Source organism: Micromys minutus (genome assembly GCF_963924665.1).
Source record: "Micromys minutus genome assembly, chromosome: 25".
NCBI lineage: Eukaryota > Metazoa > Chordata > Mammalia > Rodentia > Muridae > Micromys > Micromys minutus.
Window position 1 is genome coordinate 15,405,427 of NC_137960.1, and position 22,981 is coordinate 15,428,407.

Consider the following 22,981-nt stretch of genomic DNA (forward strand, 5'->3'; position numbering starts at 1 on the left):
ATTAGCGACAAGTAGCTTTGTTGCTAAGCTTTGTCAACCCAAAAGACTCTGTTTTGAAGAACATTTTAAGAAAATGTGTCCTGTCTACCACAGGACACCTACAGGGGAAGGACAGAGTCAACTCCTGAACAGTGTCCTTCGAACACCACATAGACACCATAGTGTCTACAATAATAAATAAAATGAAAAATTAAGGAGAATGATCTATTTAAAATGAAATTATTTGGACCTAGAAGGTCTATCACCTTACAGTTTTTCCCCCTAAGCTCCCGCAAAGCTTAGGAAAGATGAGAGTGGGGTAGCTACATCACCGTTAATAGGACATGCCATTCAGCCATGAACAGACCTGTGGGTATGCAGAAAGCTCTGGATTTATTCACCTACCAAGTGTCTATGGACAGTCCACCAGATAATATCCCTTAGTTATTGGACGGATATGCACGGAAATTAAAGTTACCATTTAGATGGAAATGACTCTAATAGAGGGAGTGTGTAGGGGTCAGGGGTCGGGGTGGGCTGCAGCAGGAGCCACCGGAGAAAGTCCAGATCTCCTGTGCCCATGGATGGCTATGTCACATTATCACCAGTTACGTGTGTTGGGGGGGGGGATCTTTTGTTTTGGTCACCAATTTGTCATTGGGTTGTCCCGCAAAATGGTCCACGAAGAACCTGTATCTTCCGAGAGTGTTCAAGTGCATGCTGGTCCCACTGGGGAGGTAGGCTTATTTGGGGAGAGTGGCAATAATACATATTTACTGCCTATAACCTGTGTGTGTGTATGTGTGTGTGTGTGTGTGTGTGTGTGTGTGCATAATTGCCTGTGTGCTGGTTACATTTCTGTCATGTTGTCCTTGAGAGGCATTAAAGCCATCTAATTTGAACGTGTGCGTATGTCATCCAAAGATAGCAAGCAAGTGCTTTAAGTAAAGCTAGTTTCTGTCTCTTTTTTTCTTCTAGGTTTATTTGTCTTTTCTTTTCTTTCTTTCTTTTTTTTAAAGTTTGTTATTTTTGAGACAGGATCTCTCTGCATAGCCCTGGCTGTCCTGGGACTCACTATATAGACAAAGCCGGCTTTGAACTCACAGAGATCTGCCTGTCTCTGTCTCCCAAGTGAAGGGGTGGTGGGTATTAACAGAATGTACCACCATGCCCAGCTGTTTGTGGTCTTGAGACAGGATCTTATCTAGTCTAGGCTGGTCTTGAACTTCTATACGGTCAAGAAAGGTCTGGAACTCCTGATCTTTCTTCATCTGCCCTCCACATGCTGAGATTATAAGCGGGAGGCAACGCACAGAACCAGAGGCTGGGTTTTAATTCATGTTCAAAGAAGGTTCCAGAAACTCAATGTCCTGCAGCTTCTGGCATTTTAAGGGTTTGGGAGTCCTGTATTATACTCTTTTTATTTTAAAGCTTTTAGCAAATCTTCTGGCCCCATTAAAATCTGCCTGACAATTAACTATCAACACACACAGTAACAGACAGTTTGCAGATAAGCCTCAGCTTAGAGAAACACCTGCTTTGGCCATTTCATGAACTGCAATGAACAGCTGCAGAGAGGTGGAGATATTCAGGGCCCCCTGGTACCATCTTTCAACAGATCACATACACAGCTTTGAGTAGTCTGATTTCCAGGCTACAGCGGAAGAGAGTAGAAACAGGATCTTTCCAAATCCCCTAGTGACCAGGTTGGATCCTGTCTGTGTGTTCAAAATACGTGTTTCCCCTGAGAATCAAAAGAACCAATAACTCAATAGAAATGCAAAAACAAAACAAAAACATTAGTGATATAGTGGGTTAGAAAGAGAATGGTTAAAGACAGCCACTAAGGAGAAGGCTGCTAAACGCTAAGGCAGTGTAGAGGAAGGTAAAGATGGGTCCCGGGAGTAAGCATGGGGAGGTGGGTGGACAGGGGGTGGGGTGGGGTAGGAAGGTGGGGCAAATGCCAGCCACGTAGGCGTTGTATTTGTGTGCAACAAACACACCCACACACAATACACTCACAAAGTAAAACTTGGGGCTGGAGAGATGGCTTAGCAGTTAAGAGCACGAGGTACTGGGTTCAATTCCCAGCCACCACGCTCACAACCATCTGTAATGGGATCCAGTGCCCTTTTCTGGTGTGTCTGAAGACAGTGGTGATGTCTTTCTTTATACATAAAATAAATTAATCTATTAAAAAATAAAATGTAAAAACAAAATACTTAAAAATTGAGCATTTCTGGTTTACCTCATGTGTAACAATAGTAAATATATTATTTATGTATATATTATGTATATTATGGCTATGATAAATAAAACTACATTTTGCTGTGGATTGTTCTTAAGGAGCTGATCAACAGTAGAATGAGGTAGCCAAATGTTTGGAAACAGCTAGCTGTGAGTTGTTAGGGATGAAGTTGGGAGGGGGAGGGCTAGGGGTGGGGAGGGCAGATCTAGGAGGAACTGGAGGGAGCAACTATATAAGACTCTCGAAGACTTAATTAAAATATATTAAAAAGAAAGCAGGGCACTAGAGACCCAGGCGTGGGAGAATCCTATGGACAGGAATAGAAGGAACTAACTCTTCTGTTCAGCTTCCACAGTGCCATGACTTAGGGCCACATCGACTGACCCGGGATAGCTGCTCTCGATGCTTTTGACTCTGACGTTGGTGTGCCCTAAATGTTCGGTTTTCTCCTCACAAAAGATGAACTAACCACCGTGAAATCACATTAAGCTAAGCAATGTCTGGCACCGAAGGACTGGCACACAGCAGTTGATTAATCGGTTACCGGGAAACCAGGGGAGGAGAGAAGTGTGAACGATTTCCTGTCTAGAGAGAAGCCTTAGACAGTAGCTAATGCTGATCTGCAAGCCTGGGGCTAATGCTCTGGGTCTGACCCTGAAACAGTGTAACACAGGTAATTCCTTGGGCTCACTTTATAGTCTTAATGCCAACTTGCTGGCAAATCTACACATAGACCACATGTAGGTAGGGGTAGGAATTTTTAGTGCTGATTTACTTTGGCCCAATTTTCATTTCCTAAGTATCAGGTTTCAGAGCCTATTTGGAGAATATTTTCCTTTTCTTTTGCCATGCCATAGTTGATTTAAAATGCCAGTTTATGGAAACAGACTGAAAATAGGTAAATATTCTGTTGTAATTTGTTTGGGAATTTTGAAGTAAATCGTTATGTATTCTTTGGGCACTTTAAATGTGAACTTGAGAAACATTTTCAATTTGAAAAAAAAAAAAAATTCAGAACCATCACTACTAGATGGTTCCAGCAGGTGGCGATGTGCACCACGTATGCAAAGCTTCACTTTTTTTTTCTTCTCTGATCAACAATGATTCGGCACTTTTAAAATTACCATTTTTCTTAGGCTTGATTAGGGTAAACATTGAAAAGAAGTGCCCATTTGAAACTTAGAAATCTATTTCTAATATACTGTTGATACAAAAATATTTAGGAGCAGGCTGTCATTTTCTATTCAGTGTGTTTACATTTGTAACCACATTTTCATTAGTGTCAGACTCAGCTCAGCTCCTTGCATCCACTGGCTACTGCAGGAAACCCTGGGAGGAAAACCATTTCTAAACTGCTTTGATTTGTAAGCTAGGGATCGCTGAGGAGGAAGGGGACTTGAAACACATGTTCCCAAGGCTGACCGAACTACAAACAGCGCTCAGGACTGGACTTTGGAGGCAATGAGTTTATTAAGGGTTTCATTAGACTGATAGTGTGGGATGCTTGCTGATGGGACGTGTGCCTGTTAAGTTTTTGTTTGCACATCTGTAGCATCTTTTCTTCTGCACAGACCTAGACAAGCTCACTGTCTGCTGCCAGAGATAAACTGTTCTGTCACCTGAAACTTGAGTTGGGAAGGGCGGGTTCTCTATGCGCAGACAGACACAGGGTAGGTTGAGCAGTTTCCATTACAGGTTGGCCAACATGCCTGCCGAACTGACACAATCACTGATACTCTGGCCCAGCCTAACAATAACAGGAACCGGAGCAGGGGAAGGCGGCTCCGAGCAAGCATGACCATCTGAGTTGGGCTCCCCGGTACCCGCTTACGAAGCCTGGCATGGCCAGGCATTGCCTATGTGATCTTAGTACTGGGTGTCAGGAGGTGAGGTGTGAGGCAGAGACAGGAGGGGAGCTGTCAGCCTAGGCAACAATGCAAAGTAAGACCCCGTGTCAAGGCAATAAGGTGTATCAGGGTAGAGCAGGACACCCGGCGGCCTTGTCTGGGATGGGTACAAACACGGACACACGGAAAGACACACACACACACACACACACACACACACACACACACACACGGACACATGGACACAGACAGACACATACACACAAACATAAGGGTTTATGCTGGCTTCCGGTTTAAGGGCAGAGTTTATCATGACAGGAAATTCATAGTAATGGGAACTCTCTCCTTTGATAGAACCCAAGACCAAAACCCAAGGAATAGTGCCTCTCACTTTGAGGGCACCCCAGTTAACCTAATGGGGGACGTTCTCTAGCAGGCAAGCCCAGAGGCTAAAGATTAACAGGTGTGTGTGCTTGCCTCTGGGTGACTCCCAATCCTGGAGCCACCACAGCAAGCAAATACCGAGGTGTATGCCTACGGTAAGAAAGGTGACTAAGGAGCGGAAGGCCCCAGGGTTTGCAGGTCGACATCTGTTTGCTGTTCTTGACTGGGTAGTGGTCAGTACTTGACTTGTGTGCGTACTGGGAAGGATACAGCTCATTCAGGCAAGAGAGCTTGACCTGCAAATGGTAGCCCTGAACAAATTTCAGGGAGACGCCCCCTTTGTCTTCAGCCAGCATCAGACTCCAACACTCTGCACAGCTTACGTGGTGTCTGTGACTATGAACAGAGAGAGCGAGCGGTCCTAGGCAGCAGGCGTTTCTGTAAGGACGCTGCATCCCCCGCTCATCCTCCCCCCATGTGCTACCTGCAAGGCAGCCTCACAAGGTGCACGAACGTGTAAAGAGACTGGTTACAGCCAAACACAACAATCCGTGGCGGGGCACAGACCATGCCACCAAGGTCAATAACACACTGGGTAAATTATCCCCCGCTGGGACCTCTGGTTCTTTGGAGTTATTCTAGCACTTAATTTTGTGGGCATGTGTTGAAACAATAAAGGCCATCCGACCTTTTTAACTGCTTTGTTTTGGTTTGGTTTTGGTGTAAACATGCATGGGCTTGTGGCTTTGTGTGTGTGAGAGAGAAAGAGGGGAGAGAGAGAGAGAGAGAGAGAGAGAGAGAGAGAGAGAGAGAGAATGGGGGGGGGTGGTGGTGAGGCATCTTGCCTAGTCATTCTTTCTTGAAGCAAGGTGTCTTGCTAAACCTGGAGCTAGCCAGTTCTGGCTAGTCAAGCTGGCCAATCTGCCTCTGGGACTCCCTATCTTTGCCTCTTGCGTGCTCAGATTGCAGGCAGCTGGCAAGCCCGGGCAGGCCTTCTGGGGCTCTAGAGCTCCAAACACTGGCCAGGCTTGCATGGCAAATGCTTTATCCACTGGGCATCTCTCCCCAACCCCCACAACTGTCCTGCTTAGTAAAAAACACGAGGCTGAAAAATTAACAAAGATGGCACTAGATATACTGAGTATTAATAATTTGCAGGAAGTACATGGAGGAAGACCCATTTATTTGACTATAGACTCTAAAAAAATATATAAAATGCACTTATGCAGAAGGGAGCATTAAAAAGGGAAATTTAAGCCCAACCCCAACTGTCCTGCTCGCACAGTCCCTTGCTCTCTGCCTGTCCCTGGCACATGGAGGGGCATCAATACCTTCATCCATGCCATTGAGCAGCTCCGCGAGGTCTTCGTTTTTACTGTCAAACTGATGTTCTTTCCAGGTCTCGCCGTTCTCACTCCGAAGGACAATGAGTTCCCTCTCCTTTCCTCGCATGGACCCAAAATGAGGAATTTCCACTATGACAGGGCTAGAAAACAAAAGGCCACATGCTTTCTTTTGTATCAAGTTAAATATATCCTTGGTAGAATACTAAATAAATAAATACGTATAAATAAATAAATACAGTCTCATCAACAGGGTTGAGTTGGAGATCAGAGGTGCCATTTGGGTTGGGAATGGTCTCAAAGCTGCAGAGTCATTGCTAGTTAAATGATATTACCAGCCCAATAACATGCCATCATTCACAAACAGTTCTTGAAGGCCTACTGTGTGTGAGGCATCAAAGTGGTGGGGGGGTAGGAATTAAATACATATGAAGAGAAAATTTCAAATTAAACATGACTGAAATAGGCCATAAAGAAAGACAGCTGGTCCATTTTTTAAAATTAAAGAACACAATAGATACATTATATTATACAAGATGCTAATGAGTTAAAAGGACACAGTCACTTCTTTAGAAAAGAAATTTACCCTGATTTAGAAGATCATTTCTCTACTTTTTTCCTTTTCCTCTCAGAAATAAAGTAGACATTGCTGTAATCTAGACCCTCCAACAATTGGCAAGACTTTGCAGTTAAGACAGCTTTTCTCATTGTGCCATTTGTGAATAGGTGAAGGGTGGCTTCGTTGCCTAACCTGACTTAACACCTGTACAGGGATGCTGGACCATTCTGGAAGAGCACATGTAAGTTTGAAATTGTCACAGGCAGAAGTTCACTCCTGACAGTGTCCTTTCTCAAACCAATGGAAGGGAATGGCTGGGAATCGAAGATCACCAAATCAAGTCCTAGGGAATCATTTTCTTAAGCTTTACAGAATTATGGATGGACTGGGGAAGACAGATGGAAGTGAGCAGGACCACAGTCACGCAGTCTATGTCGTTGGATTGTGCAGCTTTATCTGATGACGTTAATAGACAGTATCCTTGTTCTCTGCGGAGGTTGTGTATAACCTGCCTTAACCTCTGTTACGTACACACGGTAGCAACAAATTCAGGCTTCAGGAGACAGAGCTTAAAGAGAGGCTGTCGTAAAGATCAAAACCACAAATAAACTATGAATAGCTGACTACTCATGAAAGAAGTAATCTAAAGTGAGGCCAATAAATGTCATAATTTTACTTTTGGCAAAATTATAAATAATTAAAATTAAAAAAATATTTTTATAGTTCCTTTATTCTTTAACAAGTAAAAACAGTGTTAATAACGTCATTATGAAACTTCCCATAATTTAAGAACATACTTTAAACGGGACACTAGGTATCATTTTAGTTTTTGAGAACAAGATACAATCTTTTTGGGTTAATGTGTCTGATACTCTCTCTGTGGCTTGGTGTAGGACACTCAGCAATGCTGGAGAGAAGGTATAGGCAGGGTCTTTGACCAAGGGGACAGCCAAGCAGGAAAATTCATAACAGGCTCTTCATGCAGACTGCCAAGGCAAACAAACACCGTCAGACAGGCAGACAGACAATGACACATTTCAACTTAAAGGAGACGCAAGACTTTCAACAACTCAACAGAATGTCCAGGCTGCCCCCCCAACCCAGTCACGTTTCTTTAAATATCTTGTATTCTTGACACATACAAAATGATCTTACTTATTGTTTGATTCTTTTTTTCTTCTCAAAGCCTGTAAAGATTACACTTGATAACAGTGATTCTCAAGTCTAAACACACACACACACACACACACACACACACACACATACATACACACACACAGAGCATTTGTGGCAAACATGGACTCAAAGTCTGCAAATACCTTCTCTTACACTGGTAAAAATGAGAGGGTTGGTCTAGTTCTAGTAAGTACACAGAGAAGAAGCATTTCAAACTGAAGGAGGGCGGACAGATGCACAAGCCAGCGGGAATGCTTGCAGTGAGTCCCACATGCCTCGAAAGCACAGCATAGCAGCAGTGCCACATTAAGTCAAGCCTCTATGGGTGTCCTTTTTCAGCGACACACATCGACTGAAAGCAGAGGGGAGAAAACCAAAGAAAGAAGAACAAACTTAAGACATGGGCGTGACGGAAGAAAATTGAAAATGGAAAGGAAAAACTGTACACATTCTGATCTTGTCTATGAAGGTCCTACCCAATAAATTTTGTTCCTTGAGGCCCAAGCTGCAGGATTCGGCTAACCAAGCTCTCGCCCTCATTTACAGGGGGAGGATGGGTGGGAAGATGCAGTTTACTGAGTGACATCCATGCAGCAGGAAGAGAAACGAGAAGGGGAGACGGTGAACACATTGTCCATCGTGACGGAGCCTGACCTGCTTTGCCAAGTGCCACCTCGGGCAACGATGCAAATTTAGTTTTCTTTCTTGTAAAAGACCCTACCCCAGTGGATTATGTCTTTAAAAACTTAGCCTTAAAGAGACATGTCCCCCAGGTAGCCATCTATGCAGTAAGGTGACATCTTCCTAAGGCTTCCTAAGGATGGTGCCTTGTCTTCCATGGGACACCATGGGGGGGGGGGGGATATCCACAGACCCGTGGGGCAGAAAGCATGCTTCTCGGTTAGTAAGTGCATTGGTCGGTGGCCAAGTTAGGGAACCCGCAGCCTATTAAAGCAGCAGCTTGGTGACCTTTGACACCACACCCGAGACCCCAGTGGGGTCCGACAAGCCATTTTCAGAGTTGATGTCTTGACTTTACACGGACAAAAGGAAAAAGAAAATCAAATGTGTGGTCAGAGGGCCAAAGCAAAAACTGGGGAAACTTACCCTAAGAATTGTGCCCCCGCAGGACCCATTTCTACCAGCCTACTGGCTAATCCCTCTCCTTCCACCATGGGGGGTGGGTTGGCCAGTTTATGTCTCTTTACCAGGCGGCAAGTGATGCGGGTGGGGGCCGTACACTTGCGCGGAGGGATGATGATCCGCATCCCGTGGTGACGGCTTCCTCGCATGGAGCCCCCTCTTGCGTCCACCATAAAGCTAACCAGAAACCTGCAGGGGGGAAGAGATCAGATGGTGACACAGATGGAAGTAAAACTACATTGAAATTCAATGTCAAAAGTAGGGGAAAAGGCAGCTGCCGCTCCCTCCCTGAAGCGACGGCTGGACGTTACTACTGTGCATGGGACTGACTTCAGGCATGCATGGGACTCAAACTCAGGGCAAAGATGGCTTTCGGTGGGAGGAAGCCCCTGTCTGGGAGGTGGGGAAATCAGCAGAGGCACACAGAGAAGGAACAGTGACATTCTTTAAGTTGAAACTAACAGTATCTATGAAAGGAATACAGATATAAATAAATACATAAGTAAATGAAAGCCCAGCCCTCTCTAGCTGTTGCGCATGGCTTAGGGAACAGTCGAAGGTCGTTTTCACTCTAGTTTCTTCCCTAACCTTTTCATGGGACCTCACTCCAGCACACATAGGATGAAACTCCACAGCGTGGCATAAAACACGTGACTTGTGGGACGAAGGGACCGTCACCCATACCAACACTCTCGACTTTGGGATGAAACGATACAAAAGTACAAGCAGGTGACGAGGCTTGCTAAGATTTTGATGGACAGGAATTAAAATTTCTCAATGTCCATTAAAAAAAAAAAAAGGCCAAGGAGCCATTAAAACATTACCATTATCTGAATGTGCCACATGGTACTAGAAATAGAACTTAAATGTGATTTCTGAGAGGGTCTATGTTTGTCATCTGCCTTATGTCGGGGCCAACAAGGGAAATGTTCTTCCGTGTGTAGCTATGTCAAGGGAAAGCGTCCTCTGTCAGCGACAGGCACTTTGGTAAACACCGACCAACAGACAGATGGCGACAAACACATCTTTACATGCTGATTTTTACAGCTGAAAATAAATACAAACGATTCTCATAGCACCAGAGACTGAGCATCAGAAAGAGCTGCAGTTCCCTGACGTACTATTTTAAGAAGATAATCCTATCCATCAAAATTCTTTTCTATATAATTGCCTAAGTGCTGTGCTAACTAACATCCCATCAACCAAGCTGAAGCCCCTGAGTTAGCTGTTGGTTTTCTGGCAAGGGGGACTTCTTCAGGCAAACTGGCCTGCCATCCATCCCCATGGCGAGCCAATGAGGCAGAGAGAGCTCTTCAGTTGAGTGTGTTTCCAGAACCAACTGCTCGTCAGTGAAATGGAATCACCTTTTGCTTAAGTTAAAAAATTAACTACTTTTCTCTCTGAGATTTTGTGTGCTTACTTATTATTCTAGCTACCGTGAGGGTTTTTTTTTTTTTTTTTTTTTTTTTTTCTTTTCTTTTTGCCTCTAGAATATTTAAGTCAGGAGAGAAAAAGGCTGTCTCAAAACCAAGGAGATGATAAAAACACTCTTTCCCCTCTCTATTCAAAGGAATAAACATCCGCTTCCATTGACGGACTCAGGCTTTTGTGTGAATTATTTCCGGGGCGGGGGGGGGGGGGGGAACGGCCTGTAGCTCATTTGAAATTGTTCTTAAAGGGCTTTATTTTTCTTAGGTATATACCATGTGTGCCCACACGTGTGAGCATCAGTGTATTTCAGTCAACAACAGAGGCACTTTAACGAGATAAGAAAGCAGCCTGGGAGAAGTCTCTCTGTAATTAGCGGTGAGTCAGTTGTCTCTAGGTGTATGAAGGACTCACTTCAAACTCTGGGCTTGAAATCTTACTTGTGTTAGTACAAATGCACACGGCAGAGTTTGCCCAGATCAGGGATGTTGTGCTGACAACAGCTGGGCTGCAACAGCAGCTGCAGGGCCCAGCAGAGCCCCAGCACATGGCAAACACACGACCCGTGTCAGCCTAACCGATCCATGAGCAGAAGTTTGCCATGTGTGCTTAAAAACGGCACAGGGAAGACTTCAGATTAAGAATGGATGGGCAGACGAAAATACGGGGTAACATTTAGCTGCGTGCTCTCTCAAGGTAACATACAGAGCTGATTCTGGCCAATATAGGACTGAGCATCTTTGAAGATGATCAGAACAGAGTGAACACCTAAGCGGGTTTGAATGACCAAACGGGAGGAACCTCCTACCGGGTGGTCCAGAGTACGTGGTGCCTGGTTGGTGCTTGCAACCATTTATCATCCTAAAATCTTGAACAGAATTAACAGGTCAAGGGAAGGTGGGCGGGGGGGGGGGGGCGGTACAAGAAGCAGGACCTAAATGTTCAAAGGTACGGTGATTTGTTTTCCAAACTCAGTTTGTAAAGAGCTGAGCAAAACCTAAGGACACACAGCATGAGGCGTGGAAGCAGAGAGAAACACAAAAGGTGGTGCTTCAAACACGCTCTGTCCGTGCTGCTGTTCAGATCACACGATGAGCACCACATACAACCCTACGGCTGCTACGCCGAGGCGTCTAGTCTTGCAAACGGCAGGGTGACAGGTGCAGACACACTACAGACACGGACGCCATCTAAACTGAGGGACGCCACACATGAAAAACACAAAGGGCACGGTTATCACCTTGAGTCATACTGAGGCAGCGGAGACGAGTAGCTGCAAAATAATTTAGAAAGCAAATGGGAGAAATTAATGTACGGTCATTAGAAGCAAGCAGCACACACTGTCAGTGACGGGCCAAAGGAAAACCTCAGAACGTGGAACCACGGCACTTAGCATTTGTGGGACAGCCTGGGAGGAAGGTTTGCCTTGGGTGCCGCAGAGTGTGGTCCTCAGACCTGGCACCCGTGGAGTCAGTCCCAAGTGGGGCTTCCCTGGCTGTCATTACGTTTTCTGCGTAAATTTCTGTCTCCAAGAGAAGTTAAAGGGTCCTGATGTATTTAGTAGTTTCATGTGTGTAATGATGTGTATAACATATATACATATATATGTGTATGTATGTATGTGGTTTCTGTGTGTATATGTGTGTGTTTATGGTTTCTGTGTGTATGTGTGTGTATATATTTCCTGTGTGTGTGTGTGTGTGTGTATATATAAAATATTTCCTGTGTATATATATATATATGTATCTATTTCCTGTGTATAAGTATGTGTGTGTATATGTGTGTGTGTGTATATATATACACACACACATATATTTCTTGTGTGTCAATGTATGTGTGTATAGCTCCTGTGTGTGTATGTGTGTGTGTGTGTATATATATATATAATATTTCCTGTATATATATATATCTATGTATCTATTTCCTGTGTATGAGTATGTGTGTGTATATGTGTGTATGTGTGTGTGTATATATATATACACACACATATATTTCTTGTGTGTGGATGTATGTGTGTGTATAGCTCCTGTGTGTGTGTGTGTGTGTGTGTGTGTGTGTCTGTGCCTGTGCCATAGTGCACACTGATCCTCGGTTTCTACCCTGTTTGAAGTGAGGTCTGCTGCTTACTACTGCAGACACCAGGCTAGCTAGCCAGCAGCTTCCAGGGATGATCCAGTCCCTATCTCCCATCTCTCTTTAGGGATGCTGGGATGCCGCGCACTGCTGATGTATCGGGCCTTATGTGGATTGTGTGGATCTGAGCTCCAGTTCTCCTATTTGTCCGCGTGCTTCATCCACTAAGCTGTCTGACTAGCCCAGTAGTTATCTTTTTAGCAATTGTTTTTATCCCATTTATGTGGCTATTGATTATCTCACAAGTCCTTAACGACTAAGGACTCCGGCATCTAAAAGTACATTGATCGCCAAGTCACTTGTCACAGTTGGCCACTATTTGGTCTCCTAAATGAGACAGGGCCGAGGAATGCTTTAATGTGGTTCTTATCAGCACTTCTGGGGTACACAGATTAATATGTGACATTTTAAAAGTAGGTTTATTTATTTTTAAAGAGTCTTTTTTTTCTAATTATAACGTAACAACATAATTGCAACTTTACTTCAGAAATGCCAAATGTACCAAAGTCAACTGGAAGCTTTCAAGTTTACAATTCCTTTTTTAAAAAATGGCATGGCACAAAACAAACCATCTACTAAAACCGGGCTGATGCCAAACAGGAGGAACTAGAAACCAGCAGCTGAGTACCCTGCTTATAAGGGACTCTGAATCAGTGAGGCAAGTCAGTAACACAGTTATCTTTGTGTGTATGTGTGTGTGTGCACACGTGTGTAGGTGCATGTAGTCATAGGTAGATGAGCATGTTTCTGTGTGTATATGCATGTAGACCCCAGTGATCTGACAGACTGCACTGCCCCTCCAGCTCTTGGATGACAGGTTTGAACCACCATGCCCACAGGTTCTGGGGACTCAAACCCTGGTCTTATTACTCGTGTGGCAAGCACTTTACCAACTGAGCCATGTCCCTGGTTCTGTATTTAATAGTTTTAGAGTGAAAAAAAAAATCAGATGCATATGGAAGAAAAAAAGCCTCTTCTGAGGAAAAAAATTAAGGAAAATAACTTTGTGTTAAATCTTTTCCATTGGGAAAAAAAATTTAATGATTTTAAGATCACAACAGCCAGGAAATTTTGCTGTATCAACCATTAATGGTTTTTCTGATACTCTGCTTTTAGGAATAAAAACAGACGTGTCCCCAAAATACTATTACATGAGTTACAAATGCAAACCACACACTCTCACAAATGAGCATGTATTTCCCAGGTGAATATATCTGTAGGTATGGAGGTGTTCAATATACACACATAATAAACAATGAACACAATGGAGTATCATGGAATAAAGAGAAACGACATGTGAGCACTTACCCAGAATGCACGGGGCTTGAGACCAGGTTCACATTATCTAACGTGTCTGCTGCCCAACTGTAGTGTCTGAGGGAGTCGGAGTCGAACTCCCTCGTGAATGTTAGGTGCTGAAAAACAAAGCAACTCATGATGTCAACCATCCACACGACACACTGGTTTTCTCTATACACACAAGGCATATCTGCATTTCTTTATACGGTCTGGATAAATAGTCAATATATGAAATTCAGAAATCCTGATCATGAGGTCTATGGCAGGGGCGGCTTGGAAGAACATTTTTAAAAATTATCAATAAAGCGTACTGATAAAACACCGCATGTGGAAATACTAAGAAAGCAGCCCGGCAACCTCTGCGTGGTATAGGAAACTGAGAAATTAATTTACATGCTTTTCAGCATGTCACTTCTGGCCCAAATTAATTCTACAAATTACAATCTCTTCCCAATTCTCAAAATAAAATGCTGATGACTCTGATACTTATGGATCCTGTGGCTGACAACAGTCTTTCTCCCAGCAAGAAAAGCCCGATGAAAATATGGAGGCTCTGAAGTAGCAGGAGGCAGTGTGTACAGAGAGTAAAACTCCAGAGCGTGGGAGATCTGGAAGCTGGCACCTGACTTTCTGTCATTTCTAAATGGAAATGTTTGTCTGTTGTAATTGCAGATAGGACGAGTGTTTGTGTATGCAGAGACAGCTGCTGAAGAAGAGAAAGCCCACTAAGGTTCTGATGGACAGTTGGGCAGCCTCGAGAATGCTACCGTCTTCTTAGGACACACGCTGAACTATGGGACCAGGCCGAGGGGAGGCGGAAAACCTACCCAGAAAAACCCCACCGAGCATGTGGGAACTTGTCAACAGTTTCATGAGAAAGTGGATGAAGTCATAGAATGTATACTGGAAAATGGGCCCAAAGTTCATACCAGCATTTGGAACAGAGATTCAGGAGGCTCCAAAGTACCTCCCTCCGTGCAACAAAAACTCGATTGAAATAAAATGGCCGTCCAGGGTAGGAGGTGTGGCTCAGTAGTAGAAGAACTTTTATGCAAGCCTGCTGACCAGAGCTCAATATCAAACCCACATCAAAAGCAGGTTACAGTACACACATCTGTAATACTGGCATTCCGACAAAGAGATAACAGAGAAGATTTCACATGCTTACATGTGCACACTCAACACACACACACACACACACACACACACCAAAATAATATTAAAATTAAAAAGCCAAGAAAATATACGAAACCAAAGGTCAACCCTAGAGGTTCAAATCCTGTTCCACAAACCAACCAACACTTCTAGAAAGAAAGACAGACAGAAAGAAAGAAATTTGAAACAGAAGAAGATAAGCAACTCAAGGTCCTTTCTCTGACTGAAACCTGTGTTCTCAGAGTGAAGGGATCCACTGCGTGACAGGACTGAGAGACACCACTGTGCCCACTAGGCTGCATCAGCATGAAATCTCAGAACCTAGAGACACAGATGTCCACACACCCCTTAGGGAACCAGGGTGTGTGTGTATGTCTCGGAGGGGGTTGTCAAACAACCATTTCACAAGGGTTCCCTGAGACTGTCAGCAAACACAGATATTTACGGTATAACTCATAGCAGCAGCAAACTGACAGTTATGAAGTAGCAACAAAAATAATTTTATGGTGCGGAGGGGGTCACCACAACATGAGGAACTGTAGTAAAAGGTTTCGGCATAAGGAAGGTTGAGAACCACTGCACCAGAGGATGGTCAGGGACTCAAGGTCACCTTTTGCTATATAATGAGATTTTGAGCTAGCCTAGGCTACGTGAAACCTTGCCTCAAGATCAAAACAAACAAAACCAACCAGTCAATAAAGAACAAAACCCTGATTTGCAAATATACCCCAAATGACTCAGATTATTTGTGTGTGTACATGTAGGCCTGTGTGTGGTGTATGTGTATGTGACAGAGGGGGGTGGGAGGGAGGTCCTTGGGTACCATATTTCAAGAATTGCCTACCTTGGTTCTGGGGTGAAAAAAAAATATCTTTCTGGCTTGGAGCTTATGGATTTGATTAGGCTGGCGGACCAGCAATGTCTTAGTCAGGGTTTCTATTCCTGCACAAACATCATGACCAAGAAGCAAGTTGGGGAGGAAAGGGTTTATTCAGCTTACACTTCCACATTGCTGTTCATCACTAGAGGAAGTCAGGACTGGAACCCAAGCAGGTCAGGAAGCAGGAGCTGATGCAGAGGCCATGGAGGGATGTCACTTACTGGCTTGCTTCCCAAGCCTGGCTCAGCCTGCTTTCTTATAGAACCCAGGTCTACCAGCCCAGGGATGGCTCCACCCACAATGGGCTGGCCCAGGGATGGCTCCACCCACAATGGGCTTGGGCCCTCCCTCCTTCATGACTAGTTGAGAAAATACCTTACATCTGGATTTCATGGAGGCATTTCCCCAACTGAGGTTCCTTTCTCTGTGATAACTCCAGCTTGTGTCAAGTTGACACAAAACCAGCCAGTACAAGCAAACCTTCCGGATCTTTCCTCTCGACTCCCTCAGCGCTAGGAATACAAGCCGCCTTACTTTTTGATGTGGCTCTGGGGCTGGGTCTCAGGTTCTCACCGCCTGCATGACAAGCCCTTTAATGAACTGAGCTATGACCTCAGCCTTAAAAGACACGACGGCGCTGACATCTAAAGCGGATATTCTGTAGAGTAATTAATTATATTTAAGTTATGGTTTAGGTCCCAGGAAAACACAAAAATGAAGGAGAAATGGATATCACTGAATTTAACAAGAGAAGACATATCCAGTGTGTGTGGTTAGAATTTGATGCTGGGGCTGAAGGGATGGCTCAGTGGTTAAGAGCAGTGGCTGTTCTTGCAGAGGACCCGGGTTTGATTTCTAACACCCATACAGAAGATCCAACACCCTCTTCCGGCCTCCGAAGGCTCTGTGCATATGTGGTACAAGCATACACACTCAGGAATACACGGCTAACATAAATCTTACACACAAATAATCTAAAACAACCGGACAGAACTGAAATTAACCTTGGAGAACAATAGACCACTCTGAGAAACTCCCTTTCAGCCTGGCCAAATCCACTAACCACTTCGACCAGCTTTTAGAGATGCCAGCATCCAAGTGTCAGAGTGGGACCAGGGACTGGATGCAAAGCTACTTTAGTGCTTTTGGTGATGGTGGTGAGTCGGGGTGCGGGGCGGCGTACTGTGCAGACAATTACAATTGTCTATCTGAGGCCCTGGGGTTATTTTCCATTTAAACCTTTTTTTTTTTAAAGTTGATAAATTAATAATCTTCGGCTCTTTGTTAATTACAGTGAATTATTTACCTTTGGTGCCTTGAGAAACTTACTGGTACCATTAATAATTGAAACCAGGAATTATACCGCACAGAAAGGTACCCGCCACCATGTAATATTCACGAGTCGGGATGTACCCACTTGCCAGGATGCTCTGCTCCCGTAGACCTGCTTCCTCTCCTCAACTCTGTAGTATCAGAGCCTTGTCACAACAGACCATCACCAGGGAGCTAGAATGTGCAGATGTGTCCCTGAAAGGTAGCATTCCAAACCAATGCTGGGTACCAGAATAATTTCTCCTCGGGGTCCGCTATTCCTTTTCAGGGAGGTTGGTGCACGTTTACGAGTGGTCCTGAGTCTGAGTAACTTAAATAGGAGCTTCCAGAATGTTCTTACCATAGGGGAGGTTTCTAAAGCAAACTAACGGCAACGCAGTCCAACCTCTGGTTTTATAGGCGGACCATGACTCGGTCATCTCCTTTCCAACTGTCTCCACACACTTCATATAGGCTAGAGTTTAGGTAAAACTGAGCTGAGACATGCTAGCATCTACTTCTCTTAGAAAACAGTATTCATTTCAGAATGTCCTCAGCCTCAATGCTCAGGGGCACCATGGCTCCAAAGCACAGCCTTAGCTCCACCAAGAACCATTTAAAGGACTAAGCAGAACACACTGTTGGGTGACCATTAAAACGGAAGCAGTAGCTGGGGATGCGGCTCAGTTGGTAGAGTATTTGCTGAGCATGTGTGAAGCCCTGTGTCTGACCTCCAGCACAATATACCTGGCGTAATAGCACACACCTGTATCAGGAGTTCAAGGTCTACCTCAATCAGGAAGCAAGTCCCAGGCTAGCAAGGGCTACATGAGCCCGGCTTCTAAGTCTCATAGGACCAAAGTGGTGCCTAGTGAAAAAGTTCAGCCTTGGGGCTGAGCTGCATGTAGCTGGATTTGGCAACTCCTTTTGGCAAGTCCTATGGAAGACGACCCTAGCTACCGCTTATTGGAGGTGACAGGAAGGCAATTGTGACCTCTCCGGGCCCAGTTTTCACAACATCTCTAGAAATGTGGGGTCATTATCTAAGCTTTTTGATTTCAGGAAAGGAGTTAGAAAGAGGGCCTGCTGGGGTCCAGCATCCAAGGTCCTAAGGCCTGTGCCTTCGCGTAGAAACAGCAGCTCTTCTCCCAACAGCATCTGCTATTTCAAGGTGCTGACAACCCTGCAGACTCTCCTGGCCATGGGCCCAGGGGGTGCATGTATTTAGGGGATTAGTTTGCATGCCTACTTGGTACAGACAAAGCCAGCCTCCAGCAACTGACCCACAGTGAACAACGGGAGGTGGGGGGGACGCCTTTGTGCCATACTGTTTCCACGGCAACATCTGCTGGCCTGTGATCCTTGGCATGCTTCTCCATTTTCCCAGTGTCTCTGTCTTTCATTGGTTGATAGGAGACTTGCCCGAGATTGTAAATCATGTCCTGGCACCAATGCCATATTGCTGTTAAACTATAATGCGGTGTCCTTAAATGTAAAATGTCTTCCACTCTGTCCAGAGGACTTTGATTTATGTGAGGGTATTTGTTAAAATATGATTTATTGAGGAAAAGAACAAAACCCAAAATGTTTCAGTTTCAGGCCAAACCCTGGGACTGTCCAGACATTTACACAGGATGCTTGTACCAACAGACAGCTCGAATTCCCATCTTACAAAAACCGAGGTCCGGTCTATTCACTCGAAAAGTGCTAATTCTTAACATTTTTGTTTTGTTTCTGAGACAGGTTCTTGCTATGCAGCTCAGCTCTTGCTGCTTTGTTGGAAACTGTAATCCAGGCTGGCTTCATGCTCATGGCAATCCTCCTGCCTCAGCTTCTTGGGTGCTGGGACGACAGGAATAAGTTATCACCTTGGCTTTCTGTTCTTTTTAACAGCGCTCTGACAATCCATGGTACCCTAGTTCAGTGGTAAAGACTGCCTACCTTAGGTTCTCCAAGGCCCCAGAACATTTTAGACCTTGAAGTGACATTACACTCATTTTACAGTTAAGGAAGATGACAATCTCAGAGATTAAAAAAAAAAATCTGGTAACCCAGAATTACAGGCTGGCACACAGTAGCTTTGGTGGGACAGTACATTAAACACAGTTCATACCGATTTCCTACAGACTTCTACTTCCTCATCAAAGGGACCAACAAGGCATTATCTTCATCTTGGGGCATTATTACAATCACACAACACATTATTCAAGGGAGTCCAAAGCCTTACTAAATGATGAGATCCCTGTCTCCAAGAGCTTAATATTTTCCAAAAATAGTATCCCGGCCGCCCTCCACATCAGAGGAAAGAGGAGAGTAAGAACACACTGGCCTTATTAACCGGGACACACCCTGAAGTCTGGAAATAAACAGAACATGTTGGTCTTACAAACCAGGACACGCCCAGAAAGCCCAAATCTGGGAATAAATACTAAGTATAGAAAGTGGGGAAGGATAGAGAGAGGGAAGAAAGGAAGAGACGGATGAAGAGAGGGAGGAAAGGGGAAAAGGGAGGGGGAAGGAGGAGAGAGAGAGAGATGGCGATCTAGTTGGCTCTATCAGCCCGTCACTCCCAATTGCTGACTGTTAGCTCTCAGTGCCAAAAGTATGTAGTATATACTCCTAGTATATACCAGACCCTAGTATATTATACATTCCTAGAATATACCAGCTCCTAATATATACCTGACCCGAGGTAGTGCAGGGTAGTGTAAGGTTAGCTTTCTTTCACACTGCCCAGGGTGGATATCAAGACCCTCTCCGAGACTGTTAGCTCTGCCCTCCTGAGAGACTGGAGAAGGTGGTCCTGACATCAGGGCACAACAGGTTACTTAGCAACAGATCACACCCAAAACTCAGGGCATCTAATAAAGGCAAATAATAAAGGCAAATGTGGTTTTCTGGACTGGCAGTGGGATGAGGTGGCCAAACCAATGTGTGTCAAGGAGAACTTCATCCCCAAGGCAGACTGGACAGGGGCTAGCACAAGGGGAAGTCATGTGGCTGTCTCTTTCCACAGCTGAAGAACATGAGGACCAGGTCTTGAGTAGGGATGAACTGCACAGCAGCAGTACAGGTCAACATCTCACTGTGCCTCTGTGTACGGTAGGGCAGGAAGGAGGTAATACTAATGTCCAGGTTTCCCCGTGATGCCACAATGACCCAAGTAATGCTTTGAAGGGTCTGTATGGTTAAGCAAACCATTCACAAAGCTGGTTCTGGACTTAGCTCTCAGAGGCTAGCCCTAGGGAGGTCAGCTTTACCTTACATCCCATCTCTGGCCTTCCCAAAGTTGCCAAGCTCCCAGTATATACCAGACCTGGGGTAGCATAGGGAATAGAGTTAGCTTTCTAATACTGTCTTATGTCTTATCTAGTACCTTCGGTCATCTGCTAAACTCTTAGATCCCTCCATCCTAAGCTTGGGGGTGGAGGGGTGGAGGTGAAGGATGAAGGGGTGAGCGTGAGAGAGAGAGGAGAGCACTTAACCTCTAAAGCAGTGGTTCTCAACTTTCCTAATGCTGGGATCCTTTGACACAGTCCCTCATGTTGTGGTAACCCTCAACCATAAAATTATTTCATTGCTACTTTGTAATTGTAATTTTTGCTGCTGTTATACTTTATAATGTAAATATCTAACAGGAGATGCCCCCAAAAGTGTTGTGACCCACAAGGTTGAGAACCACTGCTCTACTATCTACAAATGAACAGATTTCCTTCATGCTATAGGTTGGTGCTAAGGTCTCTACCCATTGCAGCTTCCCTACTTTCCAGTGGCCGGCCTACATTAAAGAGCATGATGGGAAGCCAGGTGTGGTGGTGCACGCCTTTCATCCCACAGCTCAGGAGGCAGAGACAGGTGGATCTCTGATTTTGAGGCCAGTCTGGTCTACAGAGCAAGTTCCAGGATAGCCAGGATTACACAGAGAAACCCCATCTTGAAAAAACACCCCCCCCCTGCAAAAAAAGTTATGGGGCTGGAGACATGACGCAGTGGTTAAGAGCACTGAGTTTTTCCAGAGGATCCAGGTTCAATTCCCAGCACCCACATGACAGCTCATGATGGTCTGTCCAGGAGATCCAAAGCCCGCATACAGTACGGTCATATACGCAGGAAAAACACCAATTCACATAAGAATAAATAAACCATATTTTTATAAACCCAATAGGCAAAACCTAGTGCTCTTCAGGGAACTAGAGTTCAGTTCCCAGCAATGGTGGTGCCATTCTTAATACCAGCTCCAAGGAATCTGATGCCCCTGTGTCTGTCGACACCCAAATAATGCATGTACTCGTGCGCCCACACACACACACACACACACACACACACACACACACACAAAACAAACCTCTAAGTAAAGGCCTAGACTGATTATCTGATATGTATCTCAGCTCATCTGAAAAGAATCCTTATTATTTTTGTTGGGATTCAGACCCGTAGCAAGCAGCTGAGATGCCTATTTAACACACCAGAGCGGACCTGGTTTCCAGGTTCTCCCAGCTTCCCTCAGTCCTTACATGGGACTTTCCAGTGTAGAGGCTGGGCTGCCTACCTCCCAGAACCTCTTCCCTATATGATGCAGACATTTTGCTCTCTCTCCCCGTCTCTCTGCATTTCTGAATTTTCTCTCCCCCTGTGTGAACATGCTCTTTTCCTTCTTCCACCCCTCTCTCTCCCTCACGGCAACTTCCCTGGCCTCATTCCTTGGGATCGGTGAACCTGTCTAACAACAGCTTCCCAACAAACCTACCTTTATATATTTTATTCTGGCTCCTTCCACTGGTGGAGAATAGCATCAATTAGAAATACACGCTAGTCTAATGCACAAGGCATAAATAGCTGGAGAGCATTGCTTCTTACACTGATGTAATGTTGCATCTCTCTGTGCAAACTTTTAGGGTCTGGGCCCTCTCCAGACCACAGGGGAGGGAGGTGAGAGCAACCACTGCATGAAACAACACTGGCTAGGTTGAAATCAAGACTACAGAGGTTGTTCAGTGTAGAGCACTTGCCTTCCAAGTAGCAAGAGAACAAGAGACTCTGGTGCCAGGTGGAACCTCCTCTCCCCGCCCCCTCCCCAGTGTGCTTCAAGACAGGCCTGACACTGGGTCAGGGTAACTTGGCTGCCTAAGAGGAGTCAGGAAGCAGATGGGGGTTCAAGTCTCAGCTCTTCCCCAGCCCCATGCTTCTGTCTGTAGAGTGCAGATAACACTTATTTCAGCAGAGTATGGTGGGCTTTGGCTATAACCCCAGCACTGGGGTGAGGTGGTGCAGAGACAGATGTTTGGGGTGACCTGAGTTTGGCCCCTGGAGCCCATGTAGAAAGCCAGATATGGTTGTAAAGATCTGTACCCTGAACATTCCTGTGGCAGGACAGAAGGAGCAAATCTTCAGAGACATGAGAAGGAAAAGGACCCAAAGCCCCTCCAAGCTACAAAGAATCCCAGAATAATCAAGGTTGGTTGTAAAGGACTGTGATCTCGTTGTTGCTTTCATAGATATCATCTAGATAATGAACAATAAGATAGTGTCTCGGGCATAAGGCATGTGACCTTGGGCAGGAGGACTTCGTCAATGTCCCCAGACAGAGCCTGAATCTCGCACACAAAAAGACTCCCTGTGGCTTTTACCCTATCAGGTGTCCTCAGCAACCTGCCACTGATAAGACAGTACTGTCAAATCCACTAAATTCCACTAAAGGCTGTTGCTATGGGAATAATGAAGGAGCTTGGACTCTCCCAGGGACCCTGGGTCAGCTGCCTTTCTTCCTAGCTCTGCTCTTACTCCTAACCCCTGCGGTTAAGCCTGTCTTCAATAAATCCCCCCTTCCCTGCTTCAGACTGGCTGGTCCTGACATTCTTTTCAGAGTCGAAGTCCCCAGTCCTAGTGTGGCTAGAACTAAGGTCCCTACAACTCTTGGGGAAAATCATGAGCTCCTGAGAGAAAAAATGGGGAGGCAGAGAACTGCCCAGAAGCTTGCGCACAGACAGCCCAAGAAACAAGAGCCCTACAAAGCTGTCCTCTGATCTCTCTACACATGAGCTGTGGCACACACAAATACAGGCTGTGCACACACTGCCAAGTAAACGAGTCAATAAA

General features: G+C 45.1%; 1 protein-coding gene across 5 annotated transcripts in view; it reads right to left on the minus strand.

The window, feature by feature from the left end:
- The window catches only part of ANK3 (ankyrin 3), a gene marked incomplete at its 5' end in the record, with an annotated part of 441,504 nt that overhangs the window by 49,527 nt on the left and 368,996 nt on the right, over positions 1 to 22,981 (minus strand). For all 5 annotated transcript variants that reach the window (XM_080938021.1, XM_080938020.1, XM_080938019.1 and 2 more), the window contains 3 exons: positions 5,790 to 5,944; positions 8,644 to 8,868; positions 13,549 to 13,655. In XM_080938021.1, the coding sequence (XP_080794147.1) occupies positions 5,790 to 5,944; positions 8,644 to 8,868; positions 13,549 to 13,655 (487 nt within the window). The remainder of the gene's footprint in view (positions 1 to 5,789; positions 5,945 to 8,643; positions 8,869 to 13,548; positions 13,656 to 22,981) is intronic.